The sequence below is a fragment of the Misgurnus anguillicaudatus genome, chromosome 6 (assembly GCF_027580225.2).
Source record: "Misgurnus anguillicaudatus chromosome 6, ASM2758022v2, whole genome shotgun sequence".
NCBI classification, from domain to species: Eukaryota; Metazoa; Chordata; class Actinopteri; order Cypriniformes; family Cobitidae; genus Misgurnus; species Misgurnus anguillicaudatus.
Window position 1 is genome coordinate 11,922,148 of NC_073342.2, and position 25,204 is coordinate 11,947,351.

Sequence of the window (25,204 nt, forward strand, 5' to 3'; positions counted from 1 at the left end):
GGTGGTTATTTTTAAATAACCTAAAAATAATTTATACAGAACGTTATTTTTTGGTTATTTTCTGGAACCATAAAATAACCTAAAAATAACTTATACAGAACGTTCTCTAATTATTATTTTTTGGTTATGTTTTTTTAGGAAATGAAGTGAAAGCATAATTAAACCCATTATTCCTTTAGTGTGCACGTCAAATATGCGCGTGCTCGTCTGCACGAGCTTACCTCGCCTTCTTCACGAGTACAATATGCAAGATTGTCTTCAATTATTTTATTTGTTAGGGTTAGGGTTCTTTTTTCTGTTCCAACAGACCCACAAATTTGATATACCTTTAGTTCCACCTATTGGTAGACATACAGCATTGCAGCTCATAAATGTCATTACGCGCACATTTAAAGATTTTCATAATTACCTTCTCCAAACCACACGTATGCATTGATCAATTTAGATCTTCACCAACAACTAAAAATATTTAAATGGCATTTCTACCATAGCACCGAAGGCTGGTGGTGTGTGTGGTCACTAAGTCACTCCTAATGGGGGAATAAAAGCTTCTCTTATTAATTCATGAATTGAGAATTGGCCAGAAAGCACAGTGATATTTTGCAATGACTTGTGTGATATTTCATCCCGACATATCATCGCCCTTTTAAAGGTCGCCAGGGATAGAAGCAGCGCGCAAACGTCTCCGAAATGTAACAAATCGCCCACCTCCCATACCCAACCTCCACGCGGACATACACCGCTCCCGGGCGCACGTGCTTTGATTTTAGTTTTGCACCCCGTTCCAAATGCCAGATCCGAATACAGACCCAAAGCGGTTCATATAAGACAAATAAAACGCATGCCGCTGGCGCGCACCGTACGCGCTTTCCAATGTTGCGTGGAAACACATTTTCTACGTGAAATTCAGTGAATGGACGACCCTCCCTTGTTGCTGAGACGCCCGCTTCATCCAAGACAGAAAGAGCCGAGCTGTTGTCATCACAACCGATCTGCTTTAATGGGACTTCTAAAGCATCGCTGGTTTCAGGCTTTTAAAGGCGCCATCGATCGATCGCTTCTGAATGCATAACAGTAAGAAGCTGTTTTCATTGAAGGCCAACAGAATTGCTTAAAGCATGAACGGATGATGTGCTGCTGTGTGTCTTCTCGAGGAAAACAGAGGATGCTGTAACACAATAGGGACACTGGAGTTATGAATGCTCAATGGATAACTGTCGCTGTCCGTTCAGCACCACCGCCAGTCTCACCTTGCGCCCAATGACACCATAAAAACCTCGGTGACCCCCTAACACCCGACACCGGATTATTTCAAGGATCGTTTTGATTCCACGTGTGGATAACAGATTTGGATATCCATTGTCGATCGGATGGTGTAAAAGTGTGCCATATAGAAACGCTTGGAGACATACGCAAGGGCACATCTGGCACCAGCAGTTCGTTTTATTTTTTATAATAAAAGCATAAATTTGCATTTTGCATTATATTGTTGTCATCGCAGATATTTTAATTGCACGTGCTCCAACGGCACGATGATGATGATGATGCCAGGTTGGAGATATGACTAGAGAGGGACGCGATGGGCCAAGGCGACGACAAAGATCGCATCGTGATCAACGTCGGAGGAATCAAACACCAGACCTACCGAAGCACCTTGCGCACCCTGCCCGGCACCCGTCTCTCCTGGCTGGCGGAGCCTGACGCTCCGAGCAACTTTGACTATGACGCGAACATCGGGGAGTTTTTCTTCGACCGTCACCCGGGTGTCTTCGCCCACATCCTCAACTATTACCGCACGGGCAAACTGCACTGCCCGGCGGACGTGTGCGGACCCTTGTACGAGGAGGAATTGGCGTTTTGGGGAATCGATGAGACGGACGTGGAGCCGTGTTGCTGGATGACCTACCGGCAACATCGGGAAGCCGAAGAGGCTTTGGACAGCTTCACCGGGGGTGCCCTCGACCTCAGCCACGAAGACCTGGAGCTCGATGGAGTGGCTGAAGCGGCGGAGGGGGACGAGGGTGTGGAGATGACCCGGAGACTGGCGCAAGGGGACTCGCCCGACAACAGATCCAGACGCTGGAGCCGATGGCAAAAGAAGACCTGGGCGCTTTTTGAAGATCCGTATTCGTCAAAATACGCACGGGTGAGTGTGAATGGGCATTGTAATGTTGGGTTGTTTTAACACATATTTGGATAAAATATGGACCGGTGGTTAAAATTATGTGCATCTATGACCCAACAAGGGTTAAAACAACCCTGCATTTTATTAAGTGCAAACAGTGAGAATGGTGTAACGTATGATTGTCAATTTGACACCCTTACACCACAACTTGGTGTAAAATTTTAAGATGCCCCTTAAATTCCCAAGTGTAAGTGACCTTGAAATAATATTCAGATCAGCTTACACTTTTGTAAGATAAGGGAGGCAGTATATAGGTATAAACACTTTCATGCACTTTGATTGCCAATATTTAACTAAAATGAATTAACTTCCTTGATATTTTTAAGTTAATCATAATAGCACCATGGATTTGTTATTTCACATGATCAATGGCTTTCTAATGCTTGGCTTTCTAGGGTTTAGAAACCCCAAAATGCACACATCCAAATCATACTTTGTCAGTTTCATTGTTCAGCTCACATGTGGGAACCTCATAAACCCAAACACAGATACACTACACACACGCTCACACAACTGCAAGCCGCACGAAAACTTTGAAGCGTTAAAGACACAAATTGTTTAAGGGCACTTGTGCCTTGAGATTGTGAAGTATATCATTTCATTAGCCCATTCAAACATCAGCTCTTTGACCTACACACTCCACTCACCAAAGTCCCATCATCGCTCTCCGCAGAAACCATGTAAGCTCTTAATCGGAGCTGAGCACCATCCCAGCGTATTATCAATGTTTGGCAGTCAGGTTAAAACAGGTCAGCACTGCTGACCCTGTAGCCCACTACTTTGGCACTTTATGAATTGGACATGGTCGGTCTCCAAGATCAAAGCAAGCAGGCTGAAGGCAGGACTATGGAGGATAAGAAAAAAATATGCTTTAAAAAAAAATAGGTGCTACAAGATTTCACTGAAGAACCATGACAGTATAGTCTCTATAAAGCACCTTTAACCTCCACAGAAGAACATTTATACACGAGAGTGAATAAATCATCATCATATTCAGTTTATCTTGAGATTTAGTAGTATATTGATGGTGCTGGTCTGGTCATATTATAAACAAGTAAAAGTCTGGCATTTTAAGGAAATGTATTATTAATCTTGCACTGCCAGGAGCCTGGCTGTCCGACCCTGTCTGCTGTAGTGATGAAACGTGCCACGGCTCCTGGCAACAACACAGAGAAACAAGAACCACGCTAGGGTGCCAGACAGCAAATACGCATTAATGGGCGGATGAAGTCCCTAAGACCGTGCCCAAGATTTCATGAAACTTGTTTCTGTTGCAGTCTGTGTGTTCACCGATGCATGATGGGACAGTGGGGTTTGTGCATCAAATATGTATTTCTGTCAAGGGCGTTGGATTATTTTTACCACGTTTTCTAAATTCAGAACCTCTCAGACTCTCAAGAGTGGGCAAGTTAAAGTCTTGTCTCTCGAGGGTACAGAGGTGGTGCTTTCAACCATTCATGTCATTCAGGTGAAACATCGTCCCCTGTATGTTACTTCAGTGGGTTTTCTCAGTTGGAAGATCTGTGTTTTCCTGAGTCAATTCAATTGTATGAAGTTATTTTTAGCTCCTTTCCATTAGGAAGAATCTTTTAATTACATTAGAACTTGACAACTCAATTAGTTGCAGTAATCACATTTGATATCTCCCGATCTCTATACAAACCAACATGAGCTGTCTTTTATTCCACATGCTTAAAAAGAATAGTCTTAAAGACATTAATATTTTAAAAGTTTTATCCCAAAAACAAATGGGGAGCAGATGACATCACTTTTGAACTTAGTGGCGACCAGTGTCTTCTTTTTCGAGGGCATGTATGTAGCCCGTTGTGTGTGGTTTCTTATTTCAAAATATGTGTTCTGCGCCTCGAGAGATCATGTGTGCATCACGTGTCTTGTCAAAATAAGTGCCTGCTGCAGATGCGTCTAAAGGGTTTATGCTAAAAGAGATGCTCGCGTTTGCCAGATACTCGCATACTCTCATGCGTAATCAGAGTTTACTGTTAAGGGAGTATCTTGTGTGTATTTTGTGAACGTAAGCGTCTCTTTCTCATAAACGGTTTTGACGTGTGTGCAGCAGGCACTTATTGTGACAAAACACGTGATGCACATGGTTCACATGACGCAACAAACTCATATTTGGAAAACGCAAGCAACACACAGGACACTCTGAACACTTATTTTGAATTAGCGCCCCTCGGATGAGCAGTCATGAGCCGCTATAAGGAACTCCGATCGTTAGACTATGGAAGTATTGTTTATGGATCTGCCAGGATATCATATATACAATCATTGGACACAATAAATCATCAAGGCATACAACTAGCTTTGGGAGCTTATAGTACATTATCAATGCAAAGTTTAGATGATGTAGAAGCCAAAGAACCTTCCTTGGAAACAGACGATTAAAGTTGGCCTTACAATATGCAATCAAATTAAAAACAAATAAAGGATTTTTTTTAGCTCAGTATTCAATAATGCATGAAAGAAAAACGAATTATATTCATCCATTTGGTCTGCGTATAAAGCCTCATCTGGAAAATCCGAAAGTAGATTTAAACATCTTAGAACAAACCCACTTTTGCAGAATTCTTTCATGGGATATCAAAAAACCCATACTCTTTTTAGATAAAAAAATCAAAAATCCTAAAAAACATCCAATTGATTTTCAACAACATTTTTTAAGAAATAAGAGCTATTTTCCCTCAGTATACACAGATGGATCCAAATCTGGAAGCGGCAGCTTTTGCAACGAATGGGAATACTGGTACGTATTCCAGATCAAAGTTCAATTTATTGTTTATTGTTTTGCGCATTAAAATTTATTGAGACCTCTTCACAAAAATGACTTCTTAATAATGACTAAATGGATTTACGAGTATGAAAATTGATCATCCAGCAATAGTAAAGATATTTGTTAAATTATCAATGCTTAAAGCAAAGGATTTTAACATCATCTTTTGCTGGGTACTTGGACACTCATGAAATGCTGGCAATGAGAAAGCGGACAATGCAGCCAAAGAAGCACTATCCACAGAATTAGTCAAGTGTCCTCTTCCTTTCACGACAAACAATAAATGCATAAATTATATACAATAAATAAACAATAAATGAATATGTCAGAAATAAATGAGAATCAGAATCAGAATGGGACCAATGTCTAAATAATAAGTTGAAAGCATGAAATAAATCCTGATGTTGGGAAAAAGCATAATTTATGTTTTGAGAATCGTTGGGATAAAGTCATCTATAGACGGTTTCAGCAGTAACAACATAAACAAGCGGCATCCGTGGTCTACACATAACTTCTGGTAAACTCTGCTAATAATAAATACAACAAAGTCTTTTAAATGTAGTTTATTTATATAACAAGCAAAAAAATAACACATAGGTTACCTAGAAAACAAAAAACATTCGTTATTTTCGACGAGGTATTTGTTCAAGAGATCAAGTCAAACCATTAAAAAACTGAAACCGGAAGTAAATGTCGGACCAGACGCGTATCGTGTCACCGCACATGCGTCCAATGAAACGGTCTATACAAGATGCAGAATAGGACATTCAAAAAAAAAAAAATCACACATCAATTTTTGCTTTCAGGAGAAAATCCTGTCAGAATTTTTTGTCCATTAAACATATTCTACCAGAGATTGTATTGCCTCCATCCCTGTGAGAAACTTTATTTTTTCTTGATACCTTCAAAAAAAGTTTTTAATCAAGTTAATCCAAACATAGTTCAACGACTTTTAAATTAAATGAATTTTCATCTTTTCTAATCTTTCTTACGTTATATAATCTATATTATAGATTTATTCTCGCCATAAATATAGCCTTAGAAGCTGGCATAGCGATTAAAAGAAAGAAAGAAAGAAAGTATACAAACCAACAGCATGGAAACCTGGAAGTGACATGAACTGTATAGATTGGTTAAAGGTTTGGGCTCCTCAGGGAAACAAACAGACATCCCATCAGTTTGTCAATTAGCTCATTTAAGCAACAATAATGAATTTCCAAAGGATAAAATCAAATCCCCCATATTTCTTCTTTTAATTTTTGAGCTAAAAATACTAAACTGTGCTAAAAATACTTGAAATGTCATTCGGTTTGAGCTCTAACTGTGGACTAATTGATGCAAATGTAACTGGACCGCTCTTATAATGATGACACTACATTACTTCCAGGATCAAATGAAAGCCACAATCTGTCTTATCTGCATGTTGTCTGAAATATAACCAGAAATACGATCATTTTAGTGTTTCCTGATGTTTGTTATGTTGTATTTGCGTTAAAAACATTCTACTATTCAGCTGACAACATGTCCTCTTGTCCTGCAACAATGACACCAAAGGCAAAAAATACACACTTTAAAAAATACTGGGCTATTTTCAACCCAGCATTGGGTTACAAAGGGACAAATCCATCCAAAGGGTTAAATTAACAGAGAAAATGTTTATTTTTGACCCTATAGGTTAAAACAACCCATCATTAGTTAAATTACAACCCAGTGGGTTGGGTTCTTCCTTTTTGACTCAATGCTGTGTTTGAATATAACCTAGCATTTGTTGTGCAAATACAACATACATAAATATTTAAGAAAAAAATCATTTTATTACCCTACTGTATTTTTTATTACTTTTGTTTAGATTTTTGCTATAAAAAATAAAAGAAAATAAAAGCTTGTATATAAAAATCAAATTATTATTAAATGCAAAACAAAATATTGTATATTATTTAAAGTGCACTCTAAAAAAAAGGTTGGGTTGTTTTAAAGGTGCAGTGTGTAATATTTAGAAGGATTTCTTGAAAGAAATGCAAAATAATATACAAAACGATATGTTCAGGGGTGTATAAAGACCTTTTTTATAATGAACCGTTATGTTTTTATTACCTAAGAATGAACCGTTTTTATCTAAATACACCGAGGGTCCCCTTACGTAGAAGTCGCCATTTTGTGCCGCCATGTTTCTACAGAAGCCCGTAATGGACAAACATTTTTACTAAGTTGTCTCCGACGATGACATGTTTTTCTGGTGGCGGCTACCGTAGCTTCTCTATGTGTTTCAAAAGCGAGGCGTGAGCAGCCTTCGCAACCTTGCCACTAGATGCCGCTAAAATTTACACACTGCACCTTTAACCGAATGTTGGGTGAAACATGGACCAACTCAACCAGTGGGATATAAATAAACCTGTGCTGGTCTGTTTCAGCCAAATGATGGGTTGTTTTAAGACATGGTAAGGTCAAACGCAAAAATTACCAGGTTAATATAAACCCATTGGTTGGGTTGGTTCATATTTTACCCAACCATGGGTTAAAAAAAACAAAATTTTTCTACAGTGTGACGCATTTCGACATTGTGGCTATTTTGATTCAACACTGAAAATAAACACACTTAACAATAAAACGTTTAGTTGCATTACGGTAATGAGGATTATTATAATGAGATTCTCAATTCAAAAACCATAATAAATCTTAAAATAGGCTAAATGACTCTCTGATGATTACTCGTGCCCCCTTTGGTGCTTATGGATCAAATCTAAATACCCATTTAGAACCTGGAGTTTAATTTATATTTACGTTTATGCATTTGGCAGATTCTACAGTGCATTACAACTTACAAGCTTAATACATTTTATACATCAGTATGTGTGATTCATGGGTTCAATCACTGAGCTATACAGGAACATAAGTTGTTATGTTTTAACCGACAACACGAGTACTGCGCCATAAATACAAGCAAACAGGACGTGAAGAAAAATAGCTCAATGCCTTAAACTGAATTTGCCTGCACGGATGTGAACTTGTCCAGACTGGTTTTCAAAGTAATTATCCAAACGCATGTCATTCATTAAGCAGCCTAACTGGCGTTTGTGTGTGTGTGTGTGTGTTTAATGAGAACATCTCATATTTCAGCTGTATCGGCACCATCAGCCAAATCCATCGGTTTATAGACACGAATGAATCAGCGCCCCCGGGCCGCCCACCGAATAATACAGTTAGCAGCGCTTTAAGTGAGTTTCAACATCCCCGGCTCTTTTTCTCACACATTTTTCTTAGCAAGGGCTTAATAATGAAAATGGGATTGTATGCTCAGACTAACATCTGAAAATGACAACGCTCCGGGCCGGACATCAAGCGCCCCCCCGTCCCCGCGGGTGTGAATATGCATTATGTTCAATGAGTCATAGAGCGCCAGGAAGTTGCTGATTAGACCCAACAGGAAGTACAATAAGTAGCTCGACCTGATGTCAAGTGAGAGATGTCCTCAGGGCAACATATTGTGTTGACCCAAGGACAACATTTTTGAAAATAATACCTAAACCAGCTCCAATACTAACCATTAAAGTGATACGTGGAAAACAATGGTTCAGAAGCAGCTAATCCTTGTTACATTTTTTTCCTTGAGGACAAATTGGTGTACGTGTGTCCTTTTTAAGGTTAAAACCATATTTTGTAAAAATGGACTGTCAACCTTTCAAAATGAATAACAGGATAATAATTTCTTCAATATGTACTGAAAATAAAAAAAATATTCGCAGTAGCTAAAACAAAGACGTTTCAGTCTAAGTCTATTAAAATAATTTTTTGAAACGGTTAATCTGGTTCACAAATGCCATATTTCTCCTGTAAAGCTCAGTGGTAGCACACTGCATTAACACCGCAAAAGGTCATGGGTTCGAACTCAGATTTTAATAAAAAATTGTATAACCTGTAATGCATAAAAGTGTCTGCCAAATTCGTAACTGTAAAAAATCTAACTATATGTATACTGGATGTATTTTATAGTGATGTTTATTGTAAACGGAGACAAGCGAACGCAGCCGTCTTAAGAATTTCTGCTTTGTGTTCCACTGAAGACAGAAAGTCAATGGGATGTGGAATGAGATGTTCATTATAAACCTGTAGCGGGGCGAGCGCTGTCACTCTCCTGAGGTCATCATTGTGTAATGGGAGGGCAGAAGAGGAGAAAGGGATCCTATTGTGTCCCCTGAGACCAGGATGATCAAGCTGTTCTTGCAAAGATCTTGATCAATGGAGAGTGGAGATAAAACGTCCTTACAGATCAAACACAGGATCCGAAGGTCACAAGAAAGTGCTTGAGGAAAGCCAAAGTGATTTGACAATTACTGTATGAGAGAGCTTTTTTTCCCTCTTTTACATATATTGGTTATTTTGCATGGATTAACTCTTTCTCATGAATTACATGAAATGAAAAAGACAACTGGGGTTTGATAAAAAAAGATAAGGGAATAAAGAGGAATAAACTGTAGTGATGATGTAATTCATCTTACCTTGATCAATTATTAACTGCATTTTTACTGTCAAGCTGTCTGTTTGTTTTTTCTGTGGACACAAAAGAAGTTAAGGATGTTGGATGTTTTTTTTTTCAAATAATGAAAGCAGACAAGTGACCACTACAGTCAGTGAACCATTTATGTTACAGCTTAAGTAGGTGTGCACACCAAAGCTTTTTTACACGGTTGAAAACACCTGGCGGACGCCGACTGTTAGCTTTCTTCAGCTGAGCTCTTTGGTTGCTGTGCACTTCTGCTTTGTTTATCAGTCGTTGTACGATGCGCCGGTTGGTTGTTGTGATATTTGTCCCGTCCCTCCTCCACTGTGATTGTCAGTTCTCACACTGCCATCCATTCATTGGCGAGCTGAGCTTTTCACCAAAATGGTAAAATTTTTCAACTCTCGGCGTTTAGTGCTGAGCGCAGAAAAACGCAGAGCGCCGGCTTTCAGCGCGGAAAAAAAAGCTAGCTGCTGGCTTTTTAAAAAAATGCAGTGCTTCCATTGGAAACAATTGAAAACATCTGCCGGGCGCAGGCGTAAAAGCTTTGGTGTGCACGCCCCCTAAGGGGCTGGACACACCAAAATTTTTAAACGTGACTGAAAACGCCTTTAGGACGCCGAATGCCAGCTGTTTTTCAGCCGAGCGCTTTGGTAGCTCTGATACTTAAGCTGTGAGCCAGTTGGTTGCTGTGGTAATGTCCCGTCCCCCCCAAAAGTGTGATTGGATGGCCATGTGAGAACGAGCGGAGCTTTCAGCGCGAAAAAAATGCTAGCTGCTGGCTTTTTTAAAAAAATTAGCGCTTCCATCAGAAATAATTGAAAACATGCGCCGACCGCGGGCGTAAAAGCTTTGATGTGCACGCCCCCTAAAGGTTCTTTATAGAACTAACATTAGCCCAAAACCATTAAGCACCTTTACTATTAAAGTCCCCGTTAACCGAAAGTCGCAATCGACTTTACACTGTGTTGTGGTGTATTTTTGAGTGAAACAGAATATCGTGTGAGGAAAATAGTGGGCGTGGCTTGTGTTACCCACTATGCTTTGATTGGATGAAGAAAAGTGGCGTTTCATTTACAACTGGCAGCATACTGACAGTTGGAGGGGGCGGAGTTAACGGATGCCCTTGCACAAGCCGTCTAAATGATGTCATCAGAGAATGATCGCCACAAGAGGACGGAAGTATATTTTTTAGATTTTGATTGAAGTTTATGAGTGCATTAACTCATTCCCCGCCAGCAATTTTTCGAAAAGTTGCCCGCAATAATTTTTTGCGATTTTTCACAAAAGTTTCACAAAATGCCTTCCAGGAAAATTTTCTTCTAAAATATATAAACATACAAATATAAAAATGAAAAAACAGACCCTCTGCTTTCAAACAAACATAAAACAAACAAACAAAACGGGGAGAAAAATCGTTTCATACATTTATATTTATTCTCTGCTTATAAACTTTTAAATATAATCGTATGCACATAATCGTATGCAAATGTTTTCTCTTAATTAATCAATGGCGGGGAAAAAGTGAATAAAAAAATGTACACGGATAAATTGCTTATAATAAACAATTCAATATTACATAAAAATAAGATTTGTCAGTTTTTATTTCATGGGGACTTTAAGAGTGAATGTGCCACATAAAGATGCCTCTCATCAATGGCATTGGTTATTGTGAGTTATCTAATGAAGAACCTTTACGTCTATCCTCTATTTCTATAGCTCACTTTAAAATTATTCAACAGTCTCTGTTCCATCTCACCTCACTGGTTTCTTATAAATGGTGACCATGGAGGCAGTTCAACCCTTACCGCAACATCAAATTCAGACAGCCTATCTACACTGGTGACCTTAATGCTATAAGGTGAATTGCCTTCAATTAAACGTGTCTATGTGTATGCACTCCTAGACATTCACAGACAAAACCTTCCTCTTCCCTACAAAGAAAACAAATGAATCACATCGAGGGAATAATGTCTGTGAAACTGAGCACTGGCTGACCCAGATTTACAGTACAATGCCTTTGTGAGAGACATTTAAGTGCTTGAATAAAATCACGAGCAGAGGAGATAAGCAGGCGTATTAATGGTTTGAAGCCTCGCAAATAGATGATTTATGGGCAAAAACGTTTGTCATTTGATACTCGCTAGAAGACTAAAAGCATGCACTTACAGAATCAATGTAAACTTTATTTGTAACGGATTTCAATCAGGAGTTTATATACTTGGGATGTAAATACCTGCTTATATATTCTTTACCAAAAAAATGGAATGTGAAATTCCAACACATATAAAGAGCAAATTAAGTCCTCAGCTTAGATATATTTCCTTAAAAACAAAGTCAAAATTAATGTGGTAAATATAGTTGATGCTAGTTGGATAAGAAAAATAAACTTAAATGGGGGAAAATGTAGTTTTAGTTTTTTCTTGTTTTAAACTAACCTTCACACTGTAAAAAGTGATAAAAAAAATTGCTAACACCTAAAAAAATAAGTTTATAAACTTACATTTTCTTACTTTAAGGTGAAAAAACTAGCGCTGGGCAAAGATCAATCGCGATTAATCGCACACAAAATAAACGTTTTTTTTTTGGTGCATAATTTATGATTGTGTGCTCTCTGTAATTATTATCTATATATAAATACACACAAAAACATTTACATGTGTATTTATGATTGTGTGCTCTCTGTAATTATTATCTATATATAAATACACACAAAAACATTTACATGTGTATATATATATATATATATATATATATATATATATATATATATATATAAAATTTAATTTTTATTTATTTATATATCATATATATATATATATGCAAAAAATAACTTATTTTGTATGCGATTAATCGCGATTAATCTTTGCACAGCACTAGAAAAAACTTTTAAAAACTACTTAAATTGTAATTGGTCCAACTTCTACTTGTTACAATGTATATTAATATTGTTACATTTCTCTAAAAATACCATCCCATTAGAAAAGACAGAGACTTCTTTAACATCTCAATTATGTCCTATAGACATAAATGAGATTAGCAAATGGAAAGTTTTTGAAATGGAAAACGCTCTGTAAAAGGGAGTTGGGCTGAGTACCAAAGCACACTTGTAGCCAATCAGCAGTAAGGGGCATGTCTACTATTGCCTGGGTTGCGTATGTGTGGGGCGGGTCTATCAAAAGAAGGTCCAGATTCTATTGGGGTAGGGGCATGTTTGTTTAACCTTTTAAGCGTCACCCCACCCTATTGAGTTAAATCTACACTCTTGGATCTTTTAAACAATGTGCAGTTTGTCATGATTAGATAAGAATTCATATGCAAACATTGAAGTAAATGTAGGCGTCCTGCCGGTGGGACAGTGACATTTAGCAGAAAATAAATGTTTTGAGGCACACTCTCATCATAAATGAATCAATTACTCTCCAGACATAATTTATTTTATAAAACACTGTTGAAATGTCTATTCTGGAGTCTTAGACCTTTCCAACGATATATAGTTTATAGCGATAGATTAAAATTTACATCAACAATATTAATGCAAACTTAGGTGTCCCGTATTTGGGACGGCGACGCTCAACAGTTTAAATAATTTTAGGAGAAGAATCCAAGACTAAGCTGATACTGAAATAAAAACAAAACTGATACTTGTATAAAAACAAAACTAAGAACTCCACCCAATCTCCTAAGCTATGAAACTGCAACCTTTAAATGTTTTTTGAAAATAAGGGGGAAAATGATTTCTTGCCATGCATCTAATCAATATGCACAAATGGAAACATAATGGCTGTAGCCTCTCATAATTGCCTGAATATTCCTCGCTCGGGAAAGCACAGGCGCAATTATGTAATTCCCACATTAGGCAGTATTCCGTCATCCTGTGGGGGTCCCCTCCTGAAATCCACTTCCATCTGTCCATGTTTGCTTTTCCCTTTTAGAGTAAACCACAGTGTAAACAGTGAACACCACCCCCACTCCTTTCAAACCAGTGATGGGATCAGCTCACCGAATCCGTTCGAGGTAACCTTGCCAGGGGCCGACCAGGAGTCTCTGGTGAGGGGAACCATGGTTAAATTTATCCTAGCTGCATTGGCGCCTTTCTGTCATCCTATGCTGTCCTTGAACAGCGAGCAATGACCTTGAGTTCGAGCAGTAAACACTTCTCAGTAGAACATTGACAAACTGAAGATGCAACATTATCCGTGTGCGTTTCCTTTAAAATCTGCTGAAATAGACTCGTGTACATTTAGTCTTTTAATAATGTCATAAATGCATTCTGAGCAAATGCTCTTCTACTAAGAAACGGTGAAAGCATTTGCTGCACGTTATAGCATTTTGAATATGTTCCTATAGCTCAGTTGGTTAGCATCGTAAAGGTCATGGGTTTGAATCACATGTTCTAGTAAAACAAATGTATAGCTTGAATAAAATGCAAGCAAAAAATAAAAATGAAAGGATTCTCGAGATAGCTCAACAGGAAGAGCGTTGCATTAGCAACACAAAAGGCTTAGGTTCGCACCATAAGGCGCATTGGATAAAAGCATCTGCCAAATGCATAAATGTCAATGCAAAACTGATTAACAAAAAATGTTTTGCATTCAAAGAAGAGTTTAAATATTTTCAATCCCAATTTACAGTATTGTGAGAGACCACATCAGTGAAAAAGCACCACCATTAAAAGGTGTATTTCAAATCTCCCAAAATCCTGCCAGAGTTTGCCTGAGGAACAGACCAAAATTTTCATGTGAAAATACAATTATATGTACACTTTTATCCAAATGGCATTCAAGCTATTTTTATCAGCACAAACTCTTGACAAAAAATGACATTTTGGCATAATTGATGTTTCTCTCTCTCTCCCCACAGTGGATAGCTTTCGCATCACTGTTCTTCATCTTGCTTTCCATCACCACATTCTGTTTGGAGACCCACGAAGCCTTCAACCCCGTCATCAACCGTACCGAGTACATCACTAAGGGCAACCAAACCGTGGAGCACATCATCAGTGAGACGGAGACGATGGTGCAGCTAACCTACGTCGAGGGCGTCTGCGTGGTGTGGTTCACGTTTGAGTTTCTGATTCGTGTGACGACCTGTCCGAACAAACTGAAGTTTGTGAGGAACACCCTCAACATCATCGACTTTGTGGCAATTCTTCCGTTTTACCTGGAGGTGGGCCTGAGCGGCATGTCCTCGAAAGCAGCGAAAGACGTGTTGGGTTTCCTCCGCGTGGTGCGTTTCGTGCGAATTCTCCGTATCTTCAAGCTGACGCGGCACTTCGTGGGATTGAGGGTACTGGGCCACACGCTCCGTGCCAGCACGAACGAATTCATACTTCTTATCATTTTCCTTGCGCTTGGAGTCTTGATCTTTGCCACTATGATCTATTACGCCGAACGCATCGGAAGGAACCCGAACGATCCTCAAATTAGTAACGGCACACACTTCAAGAACATCCCTATCGGATTCTGGTGGGCAGTGGTAACTATGACAACACTGGGCTACGGTGATATGTACCCCCAGACGACCTCCGGCATGCTGGTGGGCGCACTCTGTGCCCTGGCAGGTGTGCTGACTATCGCCATGCCCGTACCGGTTATCGTAAACAACTTCGGCATGTATTACTCCTTAGCGATGGCCAAACAAAAACTACCAAAGAAGAAAAATAAGCATATACCACGAGCACCTCAACTGGGGTCTCCCAACTACTGCAAATCAGTCAATAACTCACCGCGACCCAGTACTCACAGCGACACATGTCCTCTGGCACAGGAAGAGGTTTCTGAGATGCGATACCAAGGTAAGAAATAATTAGTATAATCTGTTTTTTCAATGTGAAAATCTATCCTACTAAATTACTGCAAATGTACATTTTACCACAATGTCACCTTTAGACATCGAGACAATTTTGTGTGTAACTGGATATTTAAACGTTCATGTTCATACATATTATGTATCGTAGAAATAGTTTAAAGTTGTTAAAATAAGTATTGAACACGTCCCCATTTTTCTCGGTTAACATATTTCTAAAAGTGCTGTTGACATGAAATTTTCACCAGATGTTAACAACACATGCAAACCACACAAAGAAATCAAACCACAGATTTTCAACCAGAGTCTTGACTGTGAACACAGGAAATCTCGCGAGACTTCAGAATAAGCATGGCGGACGATATGCAGGAAGAAATTTCAATGATAGTGTTTAGAATAATTTTCACAGAAAATTCAAGAAAAAAAAGAAAAGGGTTTGGGTGAAGTCATAGAGACAGCGGGAACATGGTCTGTACAAGTTCACTTTGCATTAACTTCACTTGTGCTGCACCATGACTGCTTCCGTCTTTCTTCGTCTCGCTTTCTGATTGGATATTGTTTAGTTTCACGTGACAATCTCAAGAGCATGCGCGTGTTTGTCCTTGGGGTTCCCCCACACATCAGGATTTCTGATCATAAATATTAAACATGTTCACGATCGGGGCGGCTCCGAAGTTCTTCCGATCAGGTTCGGACACTCTTAACACACCTCACACCAAGGGAAAATCTGATGAGATAATCTGTAGAACCATCAAGTTAATCAGGACATAGCTAGGATTGATGGACGGGGGGGAAATCGGCCCTAAAAATAAGACAGATTATCTTTTGGTGTGTACCCAGCATTACTAAAGTATTTAATACTTTGTACAAAAACCCTAGTTGGTAATGTAAGCCTCAAGACGCCCCTTTATGGAGAAACTGGTTGCATGCCTTGCTCAGGTGTGATTTTGACCTTTTCATTCTTCCACCATAAACCATAAAAAATTTGGAGAGTTTTTTAGCAGGTTTAGGTGAACTCTGCAGGAAAGTAGATCCCCAGGAACAGGGTTGGGGACCACTGGGTTAGATGTTTCTTGGGTGACACCTTGGTAACGAGACACTACTTTATAGGCTATCAGTTGGGACTGAACCAGTTGCTATTATTTGCACCGACAAGGGGCCTACTTTTCTTCAGGGGTCTAATACTTTCATCTGTGTCATTTTACATGATTACCCATCACTTTTTCAGCAGCCATATCACCCTGTATCCCAAGACTGGTTGCCCACTGAAGCCAAGTAGGGATAAGCCTGGTCAGTGACCTCCTGGGAAAACTAGGTTGCTGGTGGTAGAGGTGTAAGTGTCAAAAAGCATCGTCCTTTGGATGAGACGTTTAACTGAGGTCCTGACTCTCTGTGGTCATTAAAAATCCCAGGATGTCTTTCGAAAAAGAGTAGGAGTGTGCCCTGGCATCCAGGCCAAACTTGCCCATTGGCCTCCTAATGTTCTCCTCATATACTAATCGGCTAAATCACTCTGTCTCCTCTCCACTAACAAGCTGGTGTGTGGTGAGTGTTCTGGCACAATATGGCTGCTGTCGCATCATCCAGGTGGATGCTGCACATTGATGGTGATTGAGAAGAATCCCTCTTTCACATGTAAAGCGCTTGAGTGCTGCAGTAATGAATTATTATAATTATAACTTAATTTATGGACATCTAGGGCTTGATTTCCCTGCATGTGTGTATTGCATGGGCCGTTAAGTGGTGAACATTTCATGTCAATAGCACATCCAGAAATATATTTACAAAAAATGGTGATGTTCTCAATACTTATTTTAGCCGCGAAGAGCTAGCCGCCATCTTATCCATGGTGTCAAATGACGCATCTCGTTGAGGTCGGAGTTGATCGATCTGCCCTTGTCGAATATCCGACTTTGTTTGCCATTTCAGACATTAACGCATTAATGCACATTAAAACACGTAGCCCAGACCTACGGAGAACTATAACGAGCCCTTTATTACTTACGAGTTTGACGAGGGGAGTATCCGGAATTCGAGTTGGTTGGAACGCGGCATAAAACTTTGAGTAGTAAAACTAAACAAGAGACTAAACAAGAGTGTTTTAGTAGATTAGACACTCTCTGTGGTTTTCCTGTCACAGAACGTACAATTACAAGTAGATTTTACAGGCACCTTAATTACAGATTATCCAGCCAACCAATTAATGATGACTACACGCACATACACTGAGCTGTTGATATTGATGGCCATGGATAGTTGCAAGGGCATTGGAAAAATTTGCCAAGACCTAAAGTTTCAAGGTGCTTAATATTTGCTGCACACTTTGACACACATCTGCTGACCTCTGAGTGTTTCAATGAGGCGGGGCCAGTGCTTTCTGAAATCCAATCTCCAGTATTCCCACTTGATTTCAACTTCAACCGTCTCTTTCCTTAACCACAAAACGTATATTACCTTCTTTATCAAACCTTCCATCAGTGCTTTCAATGTTGTGTTAAGTGCCCTAATGCAGAAACATGAAACTAATTTTCTTTGAGGTGCTGTAGTAGTTTCCCGGCCATTGTAAATGTTAATCGGTGGATCTCAACCGGTGGGTTAATTTTAAAGAGATTTTTTGGGTTCCGAGTTGGGATGCTAATCGATAACTAATGTGAAACAGGGTGCTGTTGCCAAACCGTTTACAAACCTCTGTGCTAAATCTATCCACCAAAATGAGGACAGGTGAAGAAAAGGGCTAACACTTGTTGTATTTGTTAACATTAGTTAATGCATTAGCTCATGAACCAACAATGTACAATAATTCAACAGCTTTTCTTAAAGGGACACTCCACTTCTGCTCAAATATGCAAATGACAAATATGCTCATTTTCCAGCTCCCCTAGAGTTAAACATTTGATTTTTACAGTTTTGGAATTCATTCAGCTGATCTCCAGGTCTGGCGCTAGCACTTTTAGCATAGCTTAGCACAATCCATTGAATCTGATTAGACCATTAGCATCGCGCTAAAAATTAACCAAAAGGTTTTGATATTTTTCCTATTTAAAACTTGACTCTTCTGTAGTTATATTGTGTACTAAGACTGACAGAAAATTCTAGGCCGGCTAGGACTATACTCTCATTCTGGCGTAATAATCAAGGACTTTGCTGCCGTAACATGGCTGCAGCAGGCGCAATGATATGACGCAGCGCCTGAAAAATAGTCCCCTTGGTAACTTTCAATAGCACTAATGGTCTAATTAGATTCAATGGATTGTGCTAAGCTATGCTAAAAGTGCTAGCGCCAGACCCGGATATTGACTGAATGGATTCCAAAACGGTAAAAATCAAATGTTTAACTCTAGGGAATCTGGAAAATTAGCCTATTTTCAAAAAAGGTGGAGTGTCTCTTTAATCTTAGTTTATTCAGTATTTACAAATACAAATTTAAAATCAAAAGTTGTAACTAATAACATGAAAAATTTTATTTGCATTAATTAACATTACCAAAGATCAGTAAATGCTGAAAATGGTTGCTTATTGTTAGTTCAAGTAAGCTAATGCACTAATTATCTATGGTTAACAAATTCACAAAAATTCATTCAGTTATGGTATCATTAAAATAATTTTATGCCGTGGCCTTACACAACAGCGTAATTTCCAAACCCTTTATGAATTCTTGTATAGGTTTGGCTTTCATATTGTCTTATCGTGTGTCATCAATCTGATATGAGTCATCATCTCTCTTTACCTGCAGCTGGAGATTTTAAAGTGAACGGTGAGCCGTCCAAAGCTGCCCTGGCCAATGAGGACTGCCCTCACATCGACCAGGCGGCGTCGCCCGAAGAAGTGTTCAGCCCTGTCGACCGCGAGAAACCCTGCTTCCTGCTCACCTCCGGAAAAGAACGGGCCAATCACACGGGGGGAAGAGTCAGGAAGGGTATGTAAGCAGCCAATCACAGCTGTCTAAAAGCAGATGCTGACCGACTGTCATTCGACTATCGGCGTTTTTCTTGCAGTCTGATAGATTCTCAGGTCTGCTGCTTGAAACGTTTTGGGAGAAACATTCAAGTGAGGCTTTTGATCTTTTAGCTCAGTGTTGTCACAGACCATTCGGTACTACCAAGATAGTCATACAAATGCAATTTGTTTACAAGCTAATTTAAGCACAGTTTAAGTGATAAAGTATCAATGATATTTTTTATTTAATGAAAAATGACAAATGAAATATAAATAGCAATGTGCTTGATGTGCATGCAGAGTCACAATGGTGGGTGATAATGATGATGGGGAATCTCCACAAGAGATGCAGCATGGGATACGGGGCATGTAGTCACATGAAAAGAACTCAGCCAGTCAGAAGCTCTCGACTGTAACCTGAAACGCAAAATAGATGCCATTAGCCCAACCGGTGCTTTATAGTTTATGAAATCTGTGCTGCGTATCTGATTGATCTTCATGATCTTTCTAGTAACCCTTGAAAGTTAATAACATAAAAGGAAGTACCTGATTCAAACTCAAATATATTGCAACCATATTTACGTGACCCTGCCTGTGAAAACCCAGCTAAAAAGTCATTTTTTGTGATTTACTGTTTAATACATAAAATCATCCTACGTAAATGTAAAGAACATTTTGTGTAAATACAGCGGGTAAAATAAGCACTTGACACATCAGCATCTTCACCAGCAAGGGGACCTCCAAGTGGGCCAACGACACAAAACATCCACCAGATGCAGCCATCAAGCCAAACACCGAGTTCACACAAAGAAACGAGAACATCCAAGTATACAAGTTGAGTCACAACAAATAATGTTAAAAGACACAGGGTACAAGTATTGAACACACTTTATTTAATACTTTGTAGAAATACATTTGTTGGTGATTACAGCTTCTAGACGCCTCTTGTATGGAGAGACCAGTCGTCTGCATCGCTCAGGAGTGATTCTGGCCCATTCTTCCACAAACATGATCTTCAAGGTTCCTTGGGCCTCTTTTATGAACTTTGATCTTCAGTTCTCTCCATAGATTTTCTCCAACAACTTGATTTTCTTTCTTTGAAACCACTTCATTGTCTCCTTGGCCTTGTGTTTGTCTTGCTAAAATGTCCACCCTGTTCTCCATTCATCCTGCCTTCAATAATGTGAAGTCTGCAAGTACCCCTTGCTGAAAAGCAGCCCCAAACCATGATGCTTCCACCCCCAAACTTAACTGTTAGTATGGTGTTCTTGGGGTGGTGGGCAGTGCCATTTCTTCTCCAAACATGATGTGTAGAATGACTGCCAAAAAGTTTAATTTTGCTTTCATCTGACCATACTATAGTCACCCAATAATCTACAGGCTTCTCCAAATGCTCTTTCGCAAACTTTAACCGAGCCTCAACATGCTTTTTGTTCAGCAATGGAGTCTTGCGTGGTGAGAGTGCATGGATGCCATGGCGGTTCAGTGCATTGCTTATAGTTTTCTTTGAAAAAACAGTACCTGCTGATGCAAGGTCTTCCTGAAGTTCTGCCCGAGTGGTTCTTGGCTCTTAGAGAACTCTACTAATTATTCTTTGGACTCCTCGGACATGGAGCTTACGTGGAGCACCTGATCGTGGCCGGTTTATGGTGAAGTGATGCTCTTTCCATTTCCGGATAATGGCCCCCACAGTGCTCACAGGAACATTCAGCATTCTGGAAATGCGCTTATAACCATTCCCATCAAAATGCTTTTCAACAATAAGATTACAAAGATCTTAAGAGTTCTTTGCTTTTACTCATCATGAAGTCTTCCCTGTTTGCCTCCTGGGTAATGTGAAGCCTTTATAGGCCATCAATTAGGACTAAAGCAGCCAATATCAATTAGTACTGATAGGGGCAGGGTTTCTCTCTCAATACTGACAGATTTCAGGTGATCTCCTGGCATTCTATCCCATTTTGCACCTTGTTCTCTTCATGTGTTCAATACTTATTCCCTGTGTCATTTTACTTTATTGTGACTCAACTTGTATACTTGAATGTTCTGATTTCTTTGTATGAATTCAATATTTGGCTAGATGGCTACATCTGGTAGAAATTGTGTGTTAATAGCCCACCCAGAAATCCCCCCACTGACAAAAACGCTAAGGTCTCAAACACTTATTTTCCCCACTGTATAACCTTGATATCTTGATATTGACTGAGTAAGGTCATGTCAAACGTTGATGCTCCTAATCTGGATTTCACAGACAGGGTTGCATATACTTTCTTACATTTTCTATATTGAACTCTATACCAACCACATGGTTGTTTGTTGGGCGACAGTTTCTGGCTAAGTTCTTTGATTTTCTGAACCACCCCATGCATGCAGTAGACAGTCTAAAGCATAAAACGCATGGAGGATGATGCAGTTGATGCACTGTCAACTGGCTAACCATGAACATAACAAATACACGACAAGGGAACCCACTAACCAAAGCCTAACTATGCAAACATTTCTACACGAGCCTTGGCAGTTGAATGCTGCTCTGAGGTTTTACTGAAAGCCCTTTTTCTCTTCAAATGAAGGTTATGAAAAGCCATGGAGCCATAGCAGCATGTCTGGAGGCGTGGCCTCAGTGTCGGCATTGCCCTGCAGCCCGCCCTGTCTCATGCAGCAGGTCCACTCTCCCATTCCATCCATCCTGTAGCATGGACAACAAAACTAACCAATCAGAAGCCCTCGCTCTGCAGCGCTGCACTGAGACGCCCACTCACACCGTGTACCATCAGTCTTTCATTAAACTCTATCTTTCTTTCTTTCTTCTTCATCACCTTCATCACCACCTTTCCCCTACTGCACTTTCATACTTTCCCTTTCTCTCTTCTTCATACCTCCTCCTCCTTTCCTCCCTGGGTGTTTCTAAGCTCTGGTTTTCATTGGGTGCTAATGGACACCATTAAAAAAAATGAAAAAATGGCTATTTCATATGTAGCATTAAGACAGATATGATTTAGTTTGAAGTAACACTTCCAAATCACCATTCTAGTAATGCACACGTCACCGACTGAAGAAGCTTCACTTGCATTTGCATGCCTTGCATGGGAGCGATCTGAGAAAAATGTAAGTCTTTAAGAAATTGTTATTTTTTTCATTAAGAGCTTTTTTGAATATATCTGATGCAGATCATTTACGAAGATACGCAACATATGTAGCAACGTTATTTTTTTTTGCCTTTCCCCAAATTCTCACATCGCCGGTAGCAGCGGTCGAATCGGCCATCCAAATTGTTGAATCAAGATGCAATTAGCATTGCACTATGCACTTTTCTCAAGCGGAGCGTGCAAATTTAAACTTATTTCATTATAACATCAGCTTTTGTTACTACAATCTGCGCATACAGTACTTGGATACACGTGTACGTCTTATTTTCAAACGTTGCTTTGACATTGTAGCAAATCACACACCAACAGAATGTACAAAATATAGATGTATCATGTGCATTTAAATATTGTACTTTTGGGACGACTTGGGGAGAGGTAAATGCATGCACTTTTATGCAAAAGTAAAGAAAACGAAACGTGCGAATGACAAACTGTAAATATGAACCATGCATGAATAAATTTTGTATTCAATCTGTATATATAGACTCTGTTATTATTTGAAAAAAAACATTCATACATAACTCCCTGTTGCTTTGAAGTACGCCTTTACTGTGACGTCTCTTTGACCTTTCACCGCTGTTTAGCACAAGCTCCCCAAACTATTTTCTTTATGGTATGCATTGAAACAAACAATTCAATCCAGTTAAAATCGCTTAAAGGTCAGAAAGGTCAAAGAGAGAGAGAGAGAGTCACCTCTCGTAGGGCGGGGAATTGAAACAGAAGAGCCGAAGCGACACTGTGGCAGTGACCGTGCCCTGTTTCTCGTGCCACACGTCATTAACCAAGCATGAAAGTCTCTTCAGCCAATCACAGCATGAACTGAGAGCCACATGAATGATAACTAGTAAGGAATGAATGCATCTTAAGCATGGTAGAGAGCATGGTAAACCCTGCGTTTACCATGAGGTCGCTTGCACGGTTCGAGGGCCGATAATCCCGTTATCGTTCTCCATCCCAAATCCCACCACCCCAATGTTTCCGTGCTGTTCGTTTGGTGTATTAATATGGTTTTCCTTGTTGTTTTGTTGTTGTTGTTTTCTCTTTTTCATGTGTTTTTAGAGACCCAGCGCGCCACCCGAAGCAGACAGCCAACCGAGTCAGTGTGTGTAATGAACCATGGTGTACCAACCACTATGTGTGTCAACCATAAAGCCACATCCCCCACCTGATAGCGTGTGTGTGCGCGTGTGTGCGTGCGAAAAAGTGAGTTTGTCGTAGATTAGCGTCTCTTTTTGAGTTGTGACGGGGAAATAATTCAGCGTAGATGTAGCACAGTAACCCAGAGATGCTGTAGTTCAGCCATATGTAGCTCTGTTTGGTTTCGTGGTTTCTTGTGCCGTCGTGCTGTGCGAAGTGCCTGTTGTTTTTTTTCCGTTTCGTGATTGTCAGTGTTGTACATAGTGCTTGTGTGTGCCGGTGACTCTTGCTTTTTTCCAGTTGAAGTGTTTGCTTTCGGGTTGTTTAAATGTTGTAAAAATGTTGCTCCTGGGTAAAAATCCACCCACGTACTTTGTGGTCATGTTCATTTAGCGAAAAAAACGTTAGCGAAGAAAATTGTTTTGCCATATTTTGTACTACTGTAGTTAACGTGTAGAAAATGCCTTTTGCACTGTTTGCACCCGTTCACTTTTACATTTCTTTATCTAGAACAAACGATAGCTTGAAATGTTTTGTAGCTCACGTTAGGCAGTAAACTTTCAAATGACACCGCGTCCTAACCAAGCACACCAAATAACAAGAAATCGACGTTTTCAAAACTATGTATTTTCGCTTTTTATGTAGACAGATGAATTCAAGTTTTTTTCTGGTTAGGACACGGTGTTAGATCTGAAGTCGAAAATCAAGACTAGTTAGCGCATCACTGGGACCAAGCTCACTACTTTACATAAAAATGCCAAGACCATCATTGTGTATATTGAAACGAAATGTTTAATATGCTTTAGAAGTTTCCAATTTCGAGCCAGATGCGAACATGGTTTTAGTTAAAAACAAGAGACAATCCTGCACAATACAACAACAACACAACTCTTAAATGTTCATTTACACAGAACATGAACATACAGGGTTTATGATGGGATAAACGACTGATGTTGTGTCTTAGGTTTGTTTCGATATTGATTTTTCATTGTTGTGAAAATGTGAAGTAAACCCAGTTCTTTGGGACCAAACTAGCGCACTGCCAATTGCATCATGGGAAGGTCAGCTGGGTCAGTTCTTTACAATATGCTGGACTTATTAAAGACCCAACCACATCAGAGCACAAACATTTACGTCAGTAAATAAATAGTAATGGATATATATATATATATACATACAGTCTTTGGATACATGAAACATCTGATTTCCAGACGAAATCTTGTTCTTGTGCTCTGTTGTGAGATATTCCTTGTGTTTCAGCACATTGCGGTGCGTAGTATGGATAGTTATTTAAAACCAGGTGGTATTTTCATTGATGGTTTGAGTTGACATATTGTTAAGACAATTTTGTGTCTTTTTCTGATGAGAGAAAAAACAATGAAATAGAAATAATAATATAATAATAAAAAACACTAAAACACATTTTGTGCCATTTGTGTTTTTTCAATCTGTTTTATGGCACTTCTGGTGCTAAATACAGCAATAAAAATGTAATAAAATATAAATTTAAAGGAAACACCACAGTTTTTCAATATTTTACTGTGTTTTCAATATTTTACTGTGTTCTTACCTCAACTAAGACTATTGAATACATACCCATCTTTTTTCAATGTGTGCACTTAAAGGATTAGTCCATTTTCTTAAAAAAAAATCCAGATAATTTACTCATCAGCATGTCATCCAAAATGTTGATGTCCTTCTTTGTT

General features: G+C 39.3%; 2 protein-coding genes across 10 annotated transcripts in view; one reads left to right on the plus strand and one right to left on the minus strand.

Moving 5' to 3' along the window:
* The first annotated feature begins 585 nt into the window (after positions 1-585).
* On the plus strand, positions 586-24,914 carry kcnc1b (potassium voltage-gated channel, Shaw-related subfamily, member 1b). Of its 2 annotated transcripts, none has more exons than XM_055192932.2 (4): positions 586-2,146; positions 14,338-15,271; positions 19,016-19,198; positions 23,421-24,914. In XM_055192932.2, exons 1-4 carry the CDS (start codon positions 1,580-1,582, stop codon positions 23,528-23,530), a joined length of 1,794 nt encoding a protein of 597 aa, XP_055048907.2. In that variant the 5' UTR covers positions 586-1,579; the 3' UTR covers positions 23,531-24,914. The 2 variants fall into 2 exon arrangements, with proteins under 2 accessions (XP_055048907.2, XP_055048906.2); XM_055192931.2 differs by having other exon boundaries at positions 592-2,146; positions 21,786-24,914.
* Positions 19,440-25,204, minus strand: part of sergef (secretion regulating guanine nucleotide exchange factor) — a 30,099-nt gene continuing 24,334 nt past the window's right edge. For all 8 annotated transcript variants that reach the window (XR_012370006.1, XR_012370005.1, XM_073868518.1 and 5 more), the window contains one exon: positions 19,440-19,635. Coding sequence is in view for 2 of the 8 variants with exons in the window: in XM_073868518.1 (XP_073724619.1) it covers positions 19,607-19,635 (29 nt within the window). In the remaining 6 variants the exon portion in view is untranslated. The remainder of the gene's footprint in view (positions 19,636-25,204) is intronic.